Here is a 21504-nt window from a genome sequence, read left to right on the forward strand (position 1 = left end):
TTGTAAAAATTAAACGCATTAACGAAAGTTGGGCAATCAGTATAGTATCTACTATGAAGTAAGATGAACATCAAAAGATGTTGTTATAAGTTTGGAAGAATATTCATAAAATAGTTTTCTACGCTAAGTATACGCTACCTGAATAATCTTTTTTAAATAACCACATACCCTAGAAAATCTCTTGCACAAATACACCAGAAGACATGGAAAAGCTCTGTTCATAATACAAACTCTGGGGGCAACCATGAGGCTACCAGGGTGGAAAGATGAATAAACTGTGACATATTCATACAAAGAATACAGTCCACAGTGAAAATGAACATAATACAGGAAGCAACACTGAACAATCGAATACACACATTATGATTCCATTTATATGAAGTTCAAAAACTGGAAAACTAAATCATATATGGTCTAGGGATGCATTCCTTGGTCCTTAAACTGTAAAGAAAAGCAAGGGAATGATACAACACAAAATCCCAGAGAGGAGCCATCCCTGGATCAGGAAGGAAGGGGGTACAGTGAGAATGAGGCTCAGAGGAAGCTCCTAAGTTACACATATGTTCTATTTCTTCCTACAGGTGGTAGGCACACCACCTATACTTTCTTTTTGGGGGGTGGTATATTTCACCATAAAAGCAATTTTAACTTCCATAAAGCTCCCATTGGCAGAGCCAAGACCACGGAGTGGTCATTCTGCCAACTCTTCCCCCCTCCCCTCTTCTCTTCCCCCACCACAAGCTTTTTTACTCTAAGAAAACCTACAGATTGAATGTCTTTTTAGGTCTTCAAAATTAGCAGCCATTAATAATACCTGACGTTAAATGAAATGTTACATCTGAATTTTTTGTAATATCTTGTTTTAAATTGCTTGCTGCTCCTTTCAAATTGCTTAGCAAAGACCAGCCATTAGTAATTAGCTCATGTTTACGCGTGGCATTTTTATAGGGAGTTACACTGGTAGAAAAGGCAAAGCGTGTGTGAGCTGCACCCTGACTCACAGGGCTTCTCCTCAGGACACCCGGCCAGCTGGCTGGCTGGGAGCACCACGCTGCCTTGTGGGCAGTGCCCAGAGTGGCGGATGAGGGCATAAAGGGCCTCAGAAGAGCTGGCCCAGCTCCCCAAACACATAAAGTATCAGAAGTGACGCCCTCCTCTGGGATGGCAAGATGGCTGGTACAGTCCGTGCCCCCATGTCAGTCCTGTCACAAGCCCCACTCCTGAATGTTTTGCACAGACACACTATTCTCTTTGCCCACCAACCCCCCCACCTCCCTCCTGCCCTAAGCTGATCTGCCTGCCTTTGCCCCTAAGACACAGCAGCTATGGGGGCGGAGGGGGGGGGGCGGGGAAGACTGCTAGCTGCGGCGTTTCACTTCTCTTTTCTTCCCTTCCATTTAATGCAAACCCCTGTACTTTATGGTATCATTTTTCTAGACCTGCTCTATTGGAATGGGGTGCTTCACGGGTACATAGAACACAGTATAACCTATCTAGGTACTGACAATATACCAGAGGTAAACAAGTAACTAAAAGTGCTGTTCTCCATCCCCTTCCTTCAGTTCGCAGCCACACGGTCCTGCAGATCTCCACCCCGCCCCCAGCCTCTCATTGCCCTGTGCCACATACATGCCCATTGGCCATCCTGGTTGCAACCATTCCAGCCTCCTCTGACTCTGCCCACCTTCCTTAGACTGACTCTCCCCAATCCTATATCCACAGATATCCTCTCTCTAACAACTTCTCCACCCTCTTGAAAGTTTGCAGGGATTAGGAAATCCAGGGGTTGCCATAGCCTATAGGTGAGAAGGCATTGCATCTCCTGAGCTTCACTACTTAATAGATGGGAGACTGGAGCCTACCCGGCTCTTTGGTGGGGCTAATGGCAGACTCTGGGAGGGCTCACGCCAAGGAGTACTTCCCAGAACTTCTGCTGCCAGTGCCCTTGTTCCCCTGGTGAGCCACAGCCACCCCCCACCTCTGCAGAAGACCCTCCAACACTAGCAGGAGTTGTATCCTTTTGATGTGATTCGATTTGGGGTGGTCCGGGAAGATCCCACATGCTGCAGAGCAACTAAGCCCGTGCGCCGCAACTACTGAGCCTGCACTCTAGAGCCAGCGAGCCACAACTACTGAGTCTGCGTGCCACAACTACTGAAGCCCCTGTGCCTAGAGCCCTTGCTCCACAACAAGAGAATCCACCGCAATGAGAAGCCTGAGCACCGCAATGAAGAGTAGCCTCCACCCACCACAACTAGAGAAAGCCCGCGCACAGCAACGAGGACCCAACACAGCCAAAAATAGATAAATAAATAAATAAATATATTTTTTAAAAGAACAGAAGCAATATTGTAACAAATTCAATAACGACTTTTAAAATGGTCCACATTAAAAAAATCTTTAAAAAAAATAGATGGGAGACTTTGGTTGAGTTATTTAACCTCTCTGAGCCTCAGTTTCCCCATCTGTAAAATGGGGATAATGATACATACTTCATAGGGTTGATGTGAGAATTAGAGATCATTTATGGCATATAATGGTGGTCACATAGTAGGTGGCCAATAAAAAGAAAGTAGGACCTATGTTGCCCTATGGAGTTCTTTCTAATTGTAAAGGGGAAAATGTACTCAAGTGATCCGATTTAGCATCACCAGTAACAGGACAACCTGACATTTTGTGCTTCCTGGGGTAATACAGTAAGAGTTATAAAGCATCAGTTATGACATATTCTGCCCAAAAATGTTTCAGTTAAACCCAGTCAAGCCTCCAGACCAGCACTATCTAATAGAAGCTGGTGTGATGGTGGAACTGTTCTGTAGCTGTGCTGTTCAATAAGGTAGCCAGTAGTCATGTGTGGCATGTAATTGAGGGACTAGATTTTGAATTTATTTAATTTCAACTAATTTAAATAACCACCTGTGTCTATTGGCTACCATACTGAACAGCCTAGCTCAAGAGTTAATTTTCAGTGTACAGAAAATACAAGAGATAGAGCGATAAGTTAAATCAAGAAAACTTATTTTTAAAAATTATTAGGGCAATTGGGAAATTTTAATATGGAATGGATAGTAAATGATTCTTTGGAATTATCGTTCTTTTTCTTGCATGTGAAAATGGTACTGTCCTTATTCTTAAGAAATGCATATGCTTAAGTATTTAAGGGCTCCATGTTATGCTTTCTGTAATCGTCAAATAATTGGGCAAATGTGAAAGCAGATATGGCACAATGTTAACAACTCTTGAATCTGGGTACCTGGGTGGAACACATCAGGGTGTTTGTTACACAGGTACTATTCCTTCAACTTTTCTATATGTTTGAAAACTCTCATAATAAAAGTGGAAGAAGACATAAAACACAAATATTTAATAATCTGCTGGCTGCTGCCATGACAGGAAGTCAGGTGTATTTCAGCAGCCAACAGATTATTAAATATTTGTGTTTTATGTCTTCTTCCACTTTTATTATGAGAGTTTTCAAACATATAGAAAAGTTGAAGGAATAGTACCTGTGTAACAAACACCCTGATGTGTTCCACCCAGGTACCCAGATTCAAGAGTTGTTAACATTGTGCCATATCTGCTTTCACATTTGCCCAATTATTTGACGATTACAGAAAGCATAACATGGAGCCCTTAAATACTTAAGCATATGCATTTCTTAAGAATAAGGACAGTACCATTTTCACATGCAAGAAAAAGAACGATAATTCCAAAGAATCATTTACTATCCATTCCATATTAAAATTTCCCAATTGCCCTAATAATTTTTAAAAATAAGTTTTCTTGATTTAACTTATCGCTCTATCTCTTGTATTTTCTGTACACTGAAAATTAACTCTTGAGCTAGGCTGTTCAGTATGGTAGCCAATAGACACAGGTGGTTATTTAAATTAGTTGAAATTAAATAAATTCAAAATCTAGTCCCTCAATTACATGCCACACATGACTACTGGCTACCTTATTGAACAGCACAGCTACAGAACAGTTCCACCATCACACCAGCTTCTATTAGATAGTGCTGGTCTGGAGGCTTGACTGGGTTTAACTGAAACATTTTTGGGCAGAATATGTCATAACTGATGCTTTATAACTCTTACTGTATTACCCCAGGAAGCACAAAATGTCAGGTTGTCCTGTTACTGGTGATGCTAAATCGGATCACTTGAGTACATTTTCCCCTTTACAATTAGAAAGAACTCCATAGGGCAACATAGGTCCTACTTTCTTTTTATTGGCCACCTACTATGTGACCACCATTATATGCCATAAATGATCTCTAATTCTCACATCAACCCTATGAAGTATGTATCATTATCCCCATTTTACAGATGGGGAAACTGAGGCTCAGAGAGGTTAAATAACTCAACCAAAGTCTCCCATCTATTTTTTTTAAAGATTTTTTTAATGTGGACCATTTTAAAAGTCGTTATTGAATTTGTTACAATATTGCTTCTGTTCTTTTAAAAAATATATTTATTTATTTATTTATCTATTTTTGGCTGTGTTGGGTCCTCGTTGCTGTGCGCGGGCTTTCTCTAGTTGTGGTGGGTGGAGGCTACTCTTCATTGCGGTGCTCAGGCTTCTCATTGCGGTGGATTCTCTTGTTGTGGAGCAAGGGCTCTAGGCACAGGGGCTTCAGTAGTTGTGGCACGCAGACTCAGTAGTTGTGGCTCGCTGGCTCTAGAGTGCAGGCTCAGTAGTTGCGGCGCACGGGCTTAGTTGCTCTGCAGCATGTGGGATCTTCCCGGACCACCCCAAATCGAATCACATCAAAAGGATACAACTCCTGCTAGTGTTGGAGGGTCTTCTGCAGAGGTGGGGGGTGGCTGTGGCTCACCAGGGGAACAAGGGCACTGGCAGCAGAAGTTCTGGGAAGTACTCCTTGGCGTGAGCCCTCCCAGAGTCTGCCATTAGCCCCACCAAAGAGCCGGGTAGGCTCCAGTCTCCCATCTATTAAGTAGTGAAGCTCAGGAGATGCAATGCCTTCTCACCTATAGGCTATGGCAACCCCTGGATTTCCTAATCCCTGCAAACTTTCAAGAGGGTGGAGAAGTTGTTAGAGAGAGGATATCTGTGGATATAGGATTGGGGAGAGTCAGTCTAAGGAAGGTGGGCAGAGTCAGAGGAGGCTGGAATGGTTGCAACCAGGATGGCCAATGGGCATGTATGTGGCACAGGGCAATGAGAGGCTGGGGGCGGGGTGGAGATCTGCAGGACCGTGTGGCTGCGAACTGAAGGAAGGGGATGGAGAACAGCACTTTTAGTTACTTGTTTACCTCTGGTATATTGTCAGTACCTAGATAGGTTATACTGTGTTCTATGTACCCGTGAAGCACCCCATTCCAATAGAGCAGGTCTAGAAAAATGATACCATAAAGTACAGGGGTTTGCATTAAATGGAAGGGAAGAAAAGAGAAGTGAAACGCCGCAGCTAGCAGTCTTCCCCGCCCCCCCCCCTCCGCCCCCATAGCTGCTGTGTCTTAGGGGCAAAGGCAGGCAGATCAGCTTAGGGCAGGAGGGAGGTGGGGGGGTTGGTGGGCAAAGAGAATAGTGTGTCTGTGCAAAACATTCAGGAGTGGGGCTTGTGACAGGACTGACATGGGGGCACGGACTGTACCAGCCATCTTGCCATCCCAGAGGAGGGCGTCACTTCTGATACTTTATGTGTTTGGGGAGCTGGGCCAGCTCTTCTGAGGCCCTTTATGCCCTCATCCGCCACTCTGGGCACTGCCCACAAGGCAGCGTGGTGCTCCCAGCCAGCCAGCTGGCCGGGTGTCCTGAGGAGAAGCCCTGTGAGTCAGGGTGCAGCTCACACACGCTTTGCCTTTTCTACCAGTGTAACTCCCTATAAAAATGCCACGCGTAAACATGAGCTAATTACTAATGGCTGGTCTTTGCTAAGCAATTTGAAAGGAGCAGCAAGCAATTTAAAACAAGATATTACAAAAAATTCAGATGTAACATTTCATTTAACGTCAGGTATTATTAATGGCTGCTAATTTTGAAGACCTAAAAAGACATTCAATCTGTAGGTTTTCTTAGAGTAAAAAAGCTTGTGGTGGGGGAAGAGAAGAGGGGAGGGGGGAAGAGTTGGCAGAATGACCACTCCGTGGTCTTGGCTCTGCCAATGGGAGCTTTATGGAAGTTAAAATTGCTTTTATGGTGAAATATACCACCCCCCAAAAAGAAAGTATAGGTGGTGTGCCTACCACCTGTAGGAAGAAATAGAACATATGTGTAACTTAGGAGCTTCCTCTGAGCCTCATTCTCACTGTACCCCCTTCCTTCCTGATCCAGGGATGGCTCCTCTCTGGGATTTTGTGTTGTATCATTCCCTTGCTTTTCTTTACAGTTTAAGGACCAAGGAATGCATCCCTAGACCATATATGATTTAGTTTTCCAGTTTTTGAACTTCATATAAATGGAATCATAATGTGTGTATTCGATTGTTCAGTGTTGCTTCCTGTATTATGTTCATTTTCACTGTGGACTGTATTCTTTGTATGAATATGTCACAGTTTATTCATCTTTCCACCCTGGTAGCCTCATGGTTGCCCCCAGAGTTTGTATTATGAACAGAGCTTTTCCATGTCTTCTGGTGTATTTGTGCAAGAGATTTTCTAGGGTATGTGGTTATTTAAAAAAGATTATTCAGGTAGCGTATACTTAGCGTAGAAAACTATTTTATGAATATTCTTCCAAACTTATAACAACATCTTTTGATGTTCATCTTACTTCATAGTAGATACTATACTGATTGCCCAACTTTCGTTAATGCGTTTAATTTTTACAATTACCCTCTGAGGCAGGTGTTATTATTCTAGTTTTACAGATGAGGACCCTGAGGCCTAGAGGGTTAAGAGATTGCTCAGGTTGTGTAGTTAGAGGCAGAGCTGGCACTCAGAGCTTGGTGTGTTTGATCCCAGTGGAAGGGATGAGTTTATCTCACTGCACTCCTATCCATCCACCATCTGTCATCACTAAAGTATCACATGGTAGATGGTGTTTGTATAGGACACAATCATACACACTTGCTAATCCCTCCCTCCAGTACCTCTTCAGGGTCCTTCAGTGTGCTCTCAGGGTTCAGGGCCAGAGGATGAACTCACCCTTATTTGATGTGAGCTTCCAGTTCTAAGAGAAAAGCTGAACATATACTTAGATCATGAACAAAAATGCAAACCCTGCAGCACACCAATGGGTACAAATGTTTGGTTCATGGCTATATTCCAAGGGCTTGGCACATAGTAGGTGCTCAATAAATATTTCTTGAGTGAATGATATGAATACCAGCTGCATATTAAGTGCTGAGTAATGGAGCCATCAAAGCTTGGTGGTTAATAATGCAAAGCTTTTTGGTAAGATGGGGTGGGGACCAGATGAAGCAGACCAGAGGGCAGCCATTCCTGGGGCTACGGATGGGATGGGGAGAGATCCGGGATGGGGCCTGAAGGAAAGATGCAGTGAGTAGATGTGTTCTTTACCTGAGTCCTTGACCTGAGTGATGATGGGGTGGTAGGGAAAAGCAACCAACAAGGGCAAGAATTCTGAACGCCATGGGTCAGAGTAGAGGTGGGGTAGGGTTGGGGAAAGAAAGAGAGAAGTGGATGGAAGGTAGATTTCTAGATAAAAGGAGGAAGAAGATGCTTGGTGTTACGAGCAGTTAGACTTTTATAGGCTTGGGCTGTTTAGCTGCTATTGCTTCTTCCTTAATGTGCTTAATTGATATAAAGGACCCTTTACATCGTTGGATATAAAGGGTCCAACGATGTCCAAGAAGTAAACATCTTCGTCCACTGTGCCCTCCATTAGGCCGTCTTCCTCCTCAGAGCCTCCCGTGCCCCAAAAAACACCATGACTTGTGGATCTTACCGTGCCGGCCAGCCTTCAGCTGCGTCTCAGCCTGCGGGACCCGGCCCAGCCGCTGCAGCATCACGGCCGCCCCCTACCGCGGCATCTCCTGCTACCGCGGCCTCACCGGGGGCTTCGGCAGCCGCAGCCTCTGCGAGGGCTTCCGCGCCGGCTCCTGCGGCCGCAACTTCGGGTACCGCTCTGGCGGCGTGTGCGGCCCCAGCCCGCCCTGCATCACCACCGTGTCGGTCAACGAGAGGCTCCTCGCGCCCCTCAACCTGGAGATTGACCCCAACGCGCAGTGTGTGAAGCACGAGGAGAAGGAGCAGATCAAGTGTCTCAACAGCAGATTCGCTGCCTTCATCGACAAGGTGGGTGTCCTTGATCACACCCTTCCTGAACCCTCCCTTCCTGGGCAGGCACTGAAGGGGTAGTCGGGGGGCAGGAGAGATGTGGCCCAGGTGAGCCCCGAGTCTGATGGAGGAGACGGACACATATCCAGGGCACAGAAAGATCAGAGAGATGAGTCTAGAGCAGGGGCTCCTGATGATGCAATTGTTATTATATACAACCTCTGTCCAGACAGGCAGGGTCCCCATAGACAGACAAGGACAGGTTTGGAACCGCATGTCGGAGGAAGAAGGCCATACATGCAAACAAGACACAAGAAATGCACATAAGATATAGGAAGAGGACCACAGGTCAGCCTTTGGGTGGGTGTCCTTGATCACACCTTTCCTGAACCCACCCATGCTCAATTCAGGCTGGGCACTGATGGGGGAGTCAGAGGCAAAAAGACCTCTACTTGGCTCCTGACCACATGCCACCTAGGCTCAGTACGTCAGGATAACTCAGTTCACCTGAGCACGGACTGGTCTTTCCCAGCCTCTTGCTCTCACCCCTAACTTGGAAAATCCAAACATAGATCCCAATCCCGAAATCCAGAAGTTGCCTTGTCTTCCACAGCACCCTCTGTGTAATCTCTGCTGAGCTCCTGGTTTGGGAGTTTACCTTAAAGCAATCAGTGCCCTCTCCCATCCCCACATGCCCCAAGTAGGCTTTGGGGCAGTGGGAGCCATCTGACCCATCCTCCCACCCCAAATGGCAGGTGCGCTTCCTGGAGCAGCAGAACAAGCTGCTGGAGACCAAGTGGCAGTTTTACCAGAACCGCCAGTGCTGCGAGAGCAACCTGGAGCCCCTGTTCCAGGGCTACATCCAGACGCTGAGGAGGGAGGCCGAGTGTGTGGAGGCCGACAGCGGGAGTCTGGCCTCGGAGCTCAGCCACATGCAGGAGGTGCTGGAGGGCTACAAGCAGAAGTGAGTGCGGTCAGGGACGATGCTGGGCACAGGGATGGACTTGAGTTAAAGCCCACTGGATGAGACTGGAGAAGACTTTCCGAGAAGGGCCAGTGACCTTGCAGGGCAGGTGGGCGCTGTGCAGCAGGATCTTCACATCAGGCAGTCATCGATCAGATGCCTGAGAGCAGGGCCGTGATTCCCCAGGAGGTCTCTCTCTGCTCCTTCAGCCTTCACTTCCTGGAGCCTGATCACCCAGCGGCTGTGCCCTGCGGTCTGTGGGGAGGGGGCTTCTGCAGTCTCCCAAGCCATCTCCTCCCGGCCTCTCAGGCTCTCACCTGTAGCACCTGGACGTGATATGAGTCCCAGTGTCGCTCAGGGCTGCCAGGTCCTGGGGCTGCTGGTGTCCCACCGTCTAGGGTGCGGAGTGCTGAGGGCCTCTGGGACTCATGGGCCCTCCCACAGCTGAGCTAGGATGGACACCCAGGAGAGCGGAGGCTGCAGTGCCCCACACGTGCTGCTGTCCACTCCTAGCATGGGGCTGGTGCTGAGTCCTTATTCTCCAGACGGGACCTCAGAGCAGCTTTGGGAACAGGGCTGTGAGGTCCCAGAAGAGTGGCCCCCTGGACCCCTCAATGCAAAGTGGAGAGAGAATCACAAACACATCCCAAATCCAACCACAGCGGACCCCAGCAGGGCTGCCAGGGGGCGGGCTGTGTTGGCAGATCCCTAACATTGCCTCCTTCACTGGTATGAAGTGGAGGGGTTCTGGGGAGACCTGCCCTGCCATGACCTCCCTTTCTGCCCTCTTCTGCCTCAGGTACGAGGCGGAAGTCACTCTGAGAGCGACAGCGGAGAATGAGTTTGTGGCTCTGAAGAAGGTGAGTCACATGGGATCGGGAAGCAGAGACACGAGGGATCTCAGAATGACAGGCTCTTGCTGGGGAGACCCATGGTCTCAACCTCAGTGCGGGGTGCAGTGACCTTGCCAAGTCAGGATGGGAAATTCCCAGGGATTAGGTCATGAAAGGCCCATGTAGGGCTCTGAGAAGGGCACTAACCTTGGAGTATCCACCAGCACCCTGCCCTGAAGCCGGGGCATGGCTGAGTTGAGCTCTGGATGTTCTTGTGCTGCTCCAGAGGTGGTGGTGTGTGGCTGGGGTCCCATGGAGGCATGGCGGCTCCAGTCTCACTGTTGAGGGATGGTGTCCCGTCTAGTGATGCAGGAAGTCTGATTAGGAAGAGGGGCAAAGTCTCAGGATCTCGGGGAGGATGGAGCAGAGCCAGGAGAGGCCAGGTGGAGTCTTGGAGGACTGCTGGGGGACAGGGAAGTGTCAAGGTGGCTGAGTGAGGGAGCCAGTCTGGCAGGCTTCCTGGTACAGGGGAGGGTAAGAAGGAGAGCTGGGAGGTAAGAGGTCTCAGGTGCGAGGATTGGAAGGCTGGTAACCCATCTCCAAGGCACGAGGTGTTTGTTCTTAGAAGGGGAGGAGGTGGTAAAGTGCCTCCGGGGAAGGTCAGAGGGTATGGAGATGGCATGGGAATAGTAGCACTGGGAATCCTTTCCCCTTCACCTCCATGTAATGGGTGAAGAGAGAGAGGAATGTGGGGGTGGTGATCACCAGAGGTCCTCTGAACTCAAAGACTCCCCACCTTCCCAGGATGTGGACTGCGCCTACCTCTGCAAGTCAGACCTGGAGGCCAACTCAGAGGCCCTGATTCAGGAGATCGACTTCCTGCGGCGACTGTATGAGGAGGTGAGGGGCTGTGGTCCAGGCAGAAAACCAGCAGCTGACCTGGAAGAGAGGGCGTTGGTCTGGGATCAGAGTGGGACAGGGATTTGGGCAGCAGCTGCAGTCCGTGAGGCTGTCAGAGAGGGCGGGGGCTAGAGACCAAGCAGGTCTCTCACTGTGGTGGGGGAGGGGATGGTGTAAACCACACGCATCCTCCCACCCCACCATCTGCAGGAGATCCGAGTTCTCCACACTCACATCTCAGACACCTCGGTCATCATCAAGATGGACAACAGCCGGGACCTGAACATGGATAGCATTGTGGCCGAGATCAAGGCGAACTATGACGACATTGCCGGCCGCAGTCGGGCCGAGGCTGAGAGCTGGTACCGCAGCAAGGTGAATGTCTCAGGGCACCTGCCTCCTAGACATGGTGGGAGGGATGGGTGGTATATACTAACAAGGCTTCTTTTGTCTGGGGACTCTGATTCCTAGAGGTGGTGAAAGAAGTGCAGACCCCTCTCAGGTTATAGTGGCAGGACATGGCTGCCACGTATGGTTGCACAGGCTGAGTACTGTACAATTTGCAAATCATCTGTGGTGTCCTGAGTGGGTGGGATGTCCCATCCTGAGTTTCATGAGCCTCTCTGCTTCCCTCCAGTGTGAGGAGATGAAGGCCACGGTGATCCGGCACGGGGAGACCCTGCGCCGCACCAAGGAGGAGATCAACGAGCTGAACCGCATGATCCAGAGATTGACGGCCGAGGTCGAGAATGCCAAGTGCCAGGTAGGGGTCATTTGAGGCCCAGGGTCCCACAGGCAGTGTGTGCACCCAACTGGATCTCACCTTTCATTCTCCAGCCCATCTGCATGACCTGAGTCCCAGGTTGTGGTCACTTAAGGAAACCCATGTGATGAAGAGGAGAGACCTGTTTCTGGGGTGATCCCAGCTGGCCAGGAGAGACTGGATGCATCCAGGAAGTGGACACAGAGACCCAGGGACCATAACCCATCTTGTTCTCTTCTGGGCCTTTAGAACTCCAAGTTGGAGGCCACTGTGACCCAGGCGGAGCAGCAGGGCGAGGCGGCCCTTAATGATGCCCGCTGCAAGCTGGCCGGGCTGGAGGAGGCCCTGCAGAAGGCCAAGCGGGACATGGCCTGCCTGCTCAAGGAGTACCAGGAGGTGATGAACTCCAAGCTGGGCCTGGACATCGAGATCGCCACCTACAGGCGCCTGCTGGAGGGTGAGGAGCACAGGTGGGTACAGTAGCCAAATTTCTCTCTCAGCCCTGCCTGGGTTCTCAGTGTGCTGTCCCTCACATTCCTACTTGACTCCTGTTTCCAAACCTCCCCATCCTGCAACTGGAAAGGTAATTTGAGTTATTCATTAGGTATGTTTCTAGCCCCATTTGAGTCTCTGATGCCCACTTAGGTGCTGATCTGAGATTGGTGCCTTTTGCAAATCTGTTTCTCAGAGCCCGGGGTCAAGGCCATAGTCATTGCTTTTCCTGAGAAGCCCTGTCTGGGCTGGGCCACCTTCCCTCTATAGTGCCTCTTCCGTCCCGGGCCCTCGTTGCAGATGTCCCTCAGGGTTCCAGGTCTCTTTTCAAGCCTGGTGCTGGCCCCAGCCCTGGGAGTTCAGATTTCTCCCCAAATGACAGCTTCAATAGGAGGTTTTATCAACACACACTTATATATTTTAACCACAGTGAGCATCCCTAAGTGGTCGTCCATTGCAGCAAGTGGGACTAAGGATAGACAGACAGCAGGGACTGGTCTCTTGAAGCAGCTGCCCTGGTCTGGGCATTTTTGCTTGTTGCTTGTTTTGAGGGCGTGGGGAGACCCACTGGTCTTCAGCCTTCTATGTTCAGCTGGAGGGGGGCGGCTGAACAGCTCCTATGAGGGCAAGAGTCCCGGGGTGTTGCCTTTGGTTCTTTCCCCAGTTAGTCAGGTGCTCTTACCCTGAGCCGTCCTCTTCTCACGTCCAGCCAGGCCCTTGGTCCTGGGAAGAGTAGATTGAGGATGCAGAGGGAGCGTCCTGTGTGTTGGGGAAATGAGGACACAGGTTTGGTAGCTGGAATCAAAGCGATCACATGTGAGACTCGCAACAAACGCAAGTAATTGCCTTGGAGATTTCAGAGGCACTGGGGCTCTCTGGGCCTGGGTAGTTTCATTGGGGCAGAATTCTAGGAGGGAGAATTTTTCAAGACTGAGTTTGAATGCTGGAGAGACACTGGAAACAGTAGCACTGGAAACAGAGGTCCACCCCTTTGCCACAAAGCGCTCTTGGAATGAACTCCGAAGCTTTGGTGTGGGTTCCCTAGGAAACCTGGGCATGGGACGGTAGATGGTGGGCTGCGGATTCTCCACATTTCTGAAGCTGATCTTGACAACCCTTTGCCACGGTCCCTCAGAGGGACTCTGTGTGTTTTCCTTAAGGAGAGAGCGTTGTGTGGGAAGGAAACACGGGCTGGGTGGAGTTAGGTGGCAGGAGTGATATCCCTGCCTCCGGCACTGGTTATTTCCTGTCTCTGGGCCTCAGTTTCTCCATCTGTTAAGTGAGGGAATTGGTGTAGCTAGCCTCTGAGCCTGCTCTCAATGGGTTCTAACATCCCATTCATTCATGCAAGTTATTTATTGAGCCAGGTATCGTTTGGGGCACTATCTGCAATGGGGAAAAGAATAGACAAAAAATTCTGTCTTCCCGAAACTCACATTTTAGTGACGCCAATCAGACCAGATTCAGGAATTTTAATTTGCTGCACCTCAGTTGCATTTACAAGTCCATAAGAACCGAAATAAAGAGTAGCAGCTACCATTTTTGAAGTGCTTACTGTGTGGCAGGCATTATGCACTTGTAGGCGTATTCTGAGTTCATTCTCACAACAGATCAGGGAGTAGATTTTCCCCAGGAGGAGACAGGCTGAGGGAGGGCATTTCTGAGGTTGCTCAGCTAATAAGGGGTGGAGAGCCGGTGCACCAGGTGATCTGTCTCCAGAACCCATACAGTGACCCGGCTACCGCTAAATCGCCCCTTCCCCTGGGCAAGTGCGCAGAAGGAAGGTGGGGGACCTCACCTTTCACCTTGTTTGTGTGTGGTCCAGCGGCTTTTCAGGGCACTGACCTTTCTCTTTTCCTTTCTCCGCAGGCTGTTCGAGGGCGTCGGGGCTGTGAATGTCTGTAAGTAGCCTCCCCTCCCCCTTCTCCAGCTGGGTGGTCACAGTGCCTTTGGGGAGGGAGCATTTTCGCTGCCCCAAGCCGCCTGGCTGTGGCAGTGCCTGACCCGCGTCTCTGCCTGTTCTCCCCCCATCCAGGCGTCAGCCGCTGCCGCGGGGGCGTCGTCTGTGGCGATCTCTGCGCCTCCGGCGCTGCCCCTGCTGTCACCACCAGCGTCTGCAGGGCCCCCTGCAGCGACAACGTGGTGGTGGGCACCGCCGACGCCTACGGCCCCTGCTCCGGGCTGGGCTGCAGCATCGTGGGCTCTAAGAGGTGCTAGGGTCGCCCTGCGCCCAGCCAGGACCTCTCGCAAGCGGAACGCCCCTTCCGTGGCCCCACGCGCCGCCGGCTGCTGGCCTCCGGAGAACAGGCTCCAGATGTGTACCTTTTGCCTCTCCTGCTCCCTAGCTGCTCCCTCTGTGTGCCATCCCCCGGCACCTGAGCCCCACTGAGGCTGGGGCGCACCTTGGCGTCTTTCTGCAGTCTTTCCTAGTAGTCGTTTGGTTGTTCTGAGGACTCATCCTTTCTTCCGCCTTCTGTTTTTTGCTGGATTCATTGGTCTTGCCTGATCCCTTCATCTAAGCTTGGGGGAACAGGACAGGCCCCAGAATCTCCCCATCTGCGCATCCTGGGGAATCTGCCAGTGTGCTTGTACCTATGGAATGGAGATAAAGAACACTGATGGTGGTTTTCCTGTAACTCTGTGAGGGATGTGACCCATTGGAGGGGAGACCATCACCTTCCAGGGACGCCTGCGGAGGCTTCTATAAAAGCCGGTGAGTCAGCTGCCTGCAAGTTTGTTTGCCTTTATTTCACTCTTTGTTTCCAATAAACTAATTGTAACTAATCCAGCCTGGTGCCTCAGAGTCTTGCAAACGCCAGGGCCCTCCTGTGATAGGTGCTCCCTGCCAGAGATTTCTTCAGGACTTCTCATGCACTTAGTTATTTTTCAGTAGGTGAAAATGACTGCAGTAGAAGCTGCCCACCTGGCCTTGAGCAACCTGAGGCTTGGAAAAACAAGAGAAGACCCATGGAGGCAGGGAATCCCTCCCTGCCTTGTGTGGTTACGGGTTTCTATAGACCAAGGTTTCTCAACTTCAACACTATTGACATTTTGGGCTGGAGACTTCTTTGTTGGGGGTGAACGTCCTGTGCATTGTAGGGTGTTTAGTAGTAGCAATGGCCTCTACCCACTAGAAGCCAGTAGTACTCCTCACCTCCAATTGTGACAACCAAAGGTGTCCCTAGACATGGCCAGATGTGCCCTAGGGCTTCTCAACCAGGGTGATCGTCCCCTCCACCCTGCTGGGGACATTCCTGGAGGGGGAAAGTACATGAGGAAATGGGTGAAGGAAGGCATGTGGGACGACAGTGTGAGGGAGACGAAGAGCTTTGGGTCAGGAGAACCAGGCTTCTAGCTCAGAGTCCCGATTCTGCCATTTCTTAAGCGGGTGACTTTGGGCAAATTGCTTCCACCTTCTGAGCTTCAGTTTCTTTGGCTATAGAATGAGGGATGTTGGACATTATTCCTAAGGTCCCTTCTGGCCGCCTAAGTGAGATTATGTATTTAAAAGAGTTTGGTTAATACAAACCTATGTTTGAATGTTGGTTCGCCATTTACTAGTTCTGTAATTGTGGGCAAGTCATTGATCCTCACTGAACTTTAGCTTCTCCATCTGTAAAATGGAATAATGATACCTCCTGGGTTGTAGGGAGGTTTCAGATATCTATTACACATAACGAATCACTCCAAAATTTAGAGGCTTGAAACAATAATGCTTTATTATTTCTCATGATTTGATGGGCTTACTGGGCAGCTCTTCTACTTTATGTGATGTTGTTTGGGATGCTAGGATGTCTGGAAGGTCCAAAATGACCTCATTCCATGTAGCTGGACTTGGTACTAGCCACCAGCTATGAGTTCAGCTGGAGCTATTGGCCAGGATGTGTCAGTCAGGGCCTAATCAGGAGACGATAATTTGAACAGATGAAGTTTAATATAAATAATCATTAACTATAACAGGGGATTGAGTAATGAGAGACTGGCTAGTAAGAAGCAAAAAATCTAAAGCGTACAGGAGCTGCTGGACTGCCCTGGTGGCGCCGTGGTTAAGAAGCCGCCTGCCATTGCAGGGGACACGGGTTCGAGCCCTGGTCTGGCAAGATCCCACATGCCGCGGAGCAACTAAGCCCGTGTGCCACAACTACTGAGCCTGCGCTCTTGAGCCCTCGAGCCACAACTACTGAAGCCCACGTGCCTAGAGCCCATGCTCTGCAACAGGAGAAGCCACAGCAATGAGAAGCCTGCGCACTGCAACGAAGAGTAGCCCCCATTCGCCACAACTAGGGAAAGCCCGCATGCAGCAACAAAGGCCCAATGCAGCCAAAAATAAATAAATAAAATAAATAAATTTATTAAAAAAAAATAAAGCATACAGGAGCTGCAGATATAAGGAGCAGCCCCTACCCCTAGGCCTGAGAGAGTGCACCCAAGGAAGTGGACCCCCTGTGGCCAAGATCTGGACCTCAGATCCAGGGAAAGCTAGGGAAACCTGTTCAAGAAGAAGACATGTCTCCACCTCAAAACCGCCTGAGAAGGCTGTTGGAAGCTGCTGGCCACAGGATACTGCTGACTACCGTGCACTGCAGCAGTGAAGCTACTGCACGGCAGGAGCAGTTCTGGAGAAACTGTGGGTGCTGCCAGAATCTGCGAGGAGGAACCTGGAACCAGGAAGGAAAGCCCCTTCCTCCTGCAATATCTCTCCAGCGTCCTCTACTGACAAAGCTTAATACTGTGCCAGCAAACAAAGGAAAATATTGAAAGAGCCCCTCTAAATTTTCACAGAGCAGGCAATGACGGGTGAATCTGGAGCTGAGAGAAAATACATTGATAATTGGCATCCAGAGACTTGGTTGTCCTCCATATGAGCCTTTCTCATGTAGCTGCTTGGGCTTCCTCACAGCCTGGTGGCTGGGTTCCAAGAAGAAGGAAGGTAGGAAGCAGAAGCAGCCAGTCCTCTTTAGGCCTGAGCTCAGACGTTCACTTCCACCATATTCTATTGGGCAGAGCAGTCACAGGGCCGGCTCAGATTCAAGGGGAGAGGAAATAGGCTCCTCCTTGTGATGTGCAGAGAGGGAAGGAATTGTTGGGGCCACGTGTGGAGACTAGATCCCACAGTGCACTCTCTGGTCACAACAATTCATGTCCCTCCCACAAACAACATATGCTCACCCTTCCAGAGATCCCCCCAGGTTTCTCCCCATTATTATATCAGCTTGAGTTTCAGGATCTTGCTATTTGGATTCAGTCCAGTTACACGTGAGGCTCGTGGGATATGGTTCTTTTGTTGCAGCTCCCCCATGATGGTCTACCTCAGTCTGAAGTCCTGTGAACCAAATGGCAATTATCTATGTCCACCACACCTATCATGCAATGGTGAGATGGGATAGGATAGCCATAGTCTGCACTCTCATTTATTTTTTTAATTTTTACTTTTATTTTGGCTGCGCCACATGGCTTGTGGGATCTTAGTTCCCTGACCAGGGATTGAATCCGGACCCACGCCAGTGAAAGTGCTGAGTCCTAACCACTGGATAGCCAGGGGATTCCCGCACTCCCGTTTAGAAAGAGGAAAAGCTGGAGGCACTTGGAAGTCCCTGATTCATAACAACTCTAAGTATAGTCAGGCACCCACTGCAAACGCCTCCTGTTGTAGTGGCAGAGGGAGTATATCTGATTCACACATGCCTCTTATGTGGGGATCCAGAATTAAAACTCAGACTTCTGGTGGGAGGACATTTGCCCTGATGGCCTGGACAGAGACAGTTGATTGGGGACCTCTGTCTCCGGCATATTCTTGAATTGACAGTCCTCAAGAAGTCCCACCACGGAAGTCTGTTCAGAGTCCCCTCAGATGCAAAGGGTGTCCCCCCTGGATGTGATAAGATGGAGAGAGGGGTTTCTGGTGGACAACATTCTTTCACTTGTTTTATAGGAAAAACTCTTACTTCTCTCACCTTATGTTATTTGGGATTTATAAAAAGCGATAGCACAGGGAGATCAGCTCGGTGCTTTGTGACCGCCTGGAGGGGTGGGATAGGGAGGGTGGGAGGGAGGGAGATGCAGAGGGAAGAGATATGGGAACATATGTATGTGTATAACTGATTCACTTTGTTATAAAGCAGAAACTAACACACCATTGTAAAGCAATTATACTCTAATAAAGATGTAAAAAAAAAAAAGACCTGATTTGGTAGAAGATATTTTGTCACAAGAATACATATTTGATCTGAAGATATAGAAAAACCTTTGAGTAGTTCTCCCTGGCAATGCCCGGGGTGACTTCAGAAGGTGTCCCCAAGGGGCACATTGGTCCCGTGGGACTCTGGGATCTTTCTCCAGATCTTTCTTCATGTGGTATTCACCTAGTCTCTGCCTCCTGGGCTTAGAGGGTCCTGCAGGGGCTGCACCTTGGGCACAGCATGGTCTGGATTCCACCAAGTTTGAGCTGGCGAGAAAATCAGGTTCAAAAGGCCACTAGATTTTCTCTGCGGAGGGAAAGGTGTTGTACCAGGATTGGAGCTGGGGAAGGGGGGGTGGTAGAAATGGGGGAGGGTCTACCTCTTCTTTCTGATGGTGGTGGTGGAGGGTGTGTATATGTATATTTGTGCCTCTAGTGTTTCCTCCATATTTAATGCAAAAGCTCATCTTCTGAATGCTCCCTTGACCCACTCCCTTCCCTGGCTGCTTGCCTCTCACCACCGCTCTTCAGTAGCACCAAGAGTATAAGAGCGGGGTAGCCAGACAAGAGGTGATTCCCAGATGGTCATTTCCAATGTCCCTGTCCATTCCAAAGAGGGTTACACTTTGTGATTTCCTTGATCACGTGATTACCCTGCATTTCTCACCATGCTTGGTTCGGGTGGATAACGGCTCCAGTTTGTACTTCCCGAGATCCCAAGGACTGAAGCAGGGGACAGTTGGCAGCACCAGGGCCGGGAGAAGGAGAAGCCTGGGTGTGGGTGTTTGTGAGGATGGTCCAAAGCAGAGGGGATTTGAGACTTGCTGGAAGAGCACTTGTGGCCTCCGAAAGGAGCGAAGAAGACCCCAAAGCCCAAGCTTACCTGACTTTTTGAAAGCACTATAATCCATACTTCTTTATCCTTTGGAGATCCTGTGTATTTTGGGGAGGGGCATTGAATGTTTGCATAGGAGTAGAATGTGGATAGAAGGTCTGATTTTCTCTCGATGGGGGTCTCAGCTTGGTTTGTGGAGTTTCAAAAAAAAAAAAAAAAAAAGAGCCCAGGAAAGAGCCCTGGAGCCACCAACGTGGGCCTCATTATTGTCTGGGCCCCTTGCTCTCCTGGCTTGTTCTTGATCGAGAGATTCAGACCACTTGTATTCTCCTTAAAATTTTTGTTTTTTCTAATGAAACTTTAATCCTCAGTTACTCTCAGAGCGTGCCCTTGGCTTTCTGCAAGGAATAGCTCTTTTCTCAGGAGAGAGCTGTGGGAGACCCAGAATCCTTTGAAAAGAGAAGAGCTTGCTCTGCATTTTTGCTGTTGGCCGCAAGGAGGGTGGTGGGGAGAGGTTTCATCTTCATAAGTCGATGGCACCTCGGGCTGCCGTGAACACAAAACATGGAAACGTATTAAAAAGCTTATCGATATCTCCCAGCTCCTGGTTGTTTGACTTTTCAATGCACGGTGTCATATTTTTGGATATCAGATTTGGCATTTTAGTTGTGCTTGGCCCAGACCCAAGGTAACATCAAGGTGTTTTCCCCAAGCACAGACTCACTGCACAGGCCCCCAGGCTGACGCCCAGAGCATGGAGGCCACTTCTTGCCCAGCGTCTCTCTGAGACATGGCAGAGCTGATGCTCAAATTCTGATCTCCTGACGTTTCAGCCCTGGAGATTTAACCTTTCCTGTGGATGAATGATGTGCCTTAAACTGAACGTTGGCCTATTGTGAGTGTGACCGTACCCTTGAAGCCCAGAGAGATGGTAGAAAGAAGGAGAGGGGGCCAGAAACTTGGAGGAGGCCTGTCTGGTGTCAGCTGGCAAACCTCAAACAGCAGCAGCCTGAGCACTCGGGAGAGGCCTCCAGTGGAGTCAGAGCTCTTTGGGTCTGAGGTGAGGACTCATCAGAATGCACAGGCCCTTAACATCGCCTCCCAGGGACAGGCTGGGGGATGGGGCAGCAGAGGAGGCCGGCAGGGGGACATCTGCCTGGAATAGCGATGGCCAGTCTGTTCTCCTAATGGAGAAATAGAGGTGAGCCCAAGAGGGCTGATGTCTACACCTGCTGCCCTACCAGCTGCCTGAGTTCATCCAACCGACTCAGGCCTGACGTGTTCTGGAGCCCCATCCTGGGACTTGGTTGGGGGTCAAAGCCAGGAGGAGACACTTCCTACTCTCCAGGAACTTCCAGCTTGATCCAGTGTCCAGACACACCCAGTGACATCCCTGGCCACGAGCCACAAAGAAAGAACCAGAGATCCTCAGGGTCTGAGACACTGTGGGGCAGGAAGCAGGGGATGTGTATGTGTGTGGGGAGGGAGGGTAGGGAAGGGGGGCAGAGGGAGTGCTGAGCAAAGGCAAATGGGAGGAGGGGTGTGGGGTAGCCTATGTGTCCACGTGGGATAGTCCTGGGAGGCCTCAGGCGGCAGACTTGTCTCCATTGGGTGGAGCCTGCATCTGGGAAGGTGAGCATCTGGGTGGAGGGGTTGCACAGGGCTGAGGAGCAGCTGGGGAAAGAGAAGATGGAGGAGCCTGTGTCTGACATAAGGAACACATGCATATGCTGGGAAGTGGTGTGAACCAGGCAGTGGGGGATGAGAGCTACGAGTCTGGGATTCTGGCTGCTGGGGAGGGGGGTTTGTGGAGTGGGGAGAAAGAGGTCATGTGGGGATCTGGAGCTGTGGTCCAGGCCTGAGGGGTCTGAGCTGGAATCAGGCTACGGAAGTGGACAGGAAGAGGCAGAATCACTGGAGGGCTGGGAAACACTGCATGGGGTTGGAAGGGACTGGCCAACTGGAGATGGGGCCAGAGGGCTCCGAGTGTCCGACTTGTTGCAGGTACAAAGACAGTGTTGTTCACAAGATCACGTGTCTTTGCATAGCAGCAGCATTTATTGAAACAAGGATTGAGACAACCCAGAAGGCGAGGCACCCACAGACAGTCATAGCAAGAGGGAGACCCAGGTAGCGGCCTCACCTGCTCCATCCCACCCACTCAGCACTGGACAGATCCCTCCTGCACCGGCAGGGGGCGACCTTGGAGCAACCATGGTGTCTTCTTTGAAATGTATAAAGGCGTATTGAATAGCAAGACCTGTCCAAAGTCCGAAGAATTTCCCCCATAATGGGCCTCTCAACTGGGAGGTCACAGGAGGAGTTTGGCTGGAAC

The 21504-nt window shown here is 50.0% G+C and overlaps 1 protein-coding gene across 1 annotated transcript; it reads left to right on the plus strand.

The window, feature by feature from the left end:
* Positions 1 to 7854: 7854 nt before the first annotated feature.
* On the plus strand, positions 7855 to 14373 carry LOC114885367 (keratin, type II cuticular Hb6-like). The gene is given in 10 exon segments (XM_029205168.1): positions 7855 to 7884; positions 7887 to 8222; positions 8960 to 9168; positions 9968 to 10028; positions 10806 to 10901; positions 11112 to 11276; positions 11539 to 11664; positions 11914 to 12134; positions 14026 to 14057; positions 14192 to 14373. Coding segments are annotated over 10 exon segments (1458 nt in total).
* The last annotated feature ends 7131 nt before the right edge of the window (positions 14374 to 21504 follow it).

The sequence above is a fragment of the Monodon monoceros genome, unplaced genomic scaffold, assembly GCF_005190385.1.
Source record: "Monodon monoceros isolate NGI ecotype Baffin Bay Population unplaced genomic scaffold, NGI_Narwhal_1 Super_Scaffold_6, whole genome shotgun sequence".
NCBI lineage: Eukaryota > Metazoa > Chordata > Mammalia > Artiodactyla > Monodontidae > Monodon > Monodon monoceros.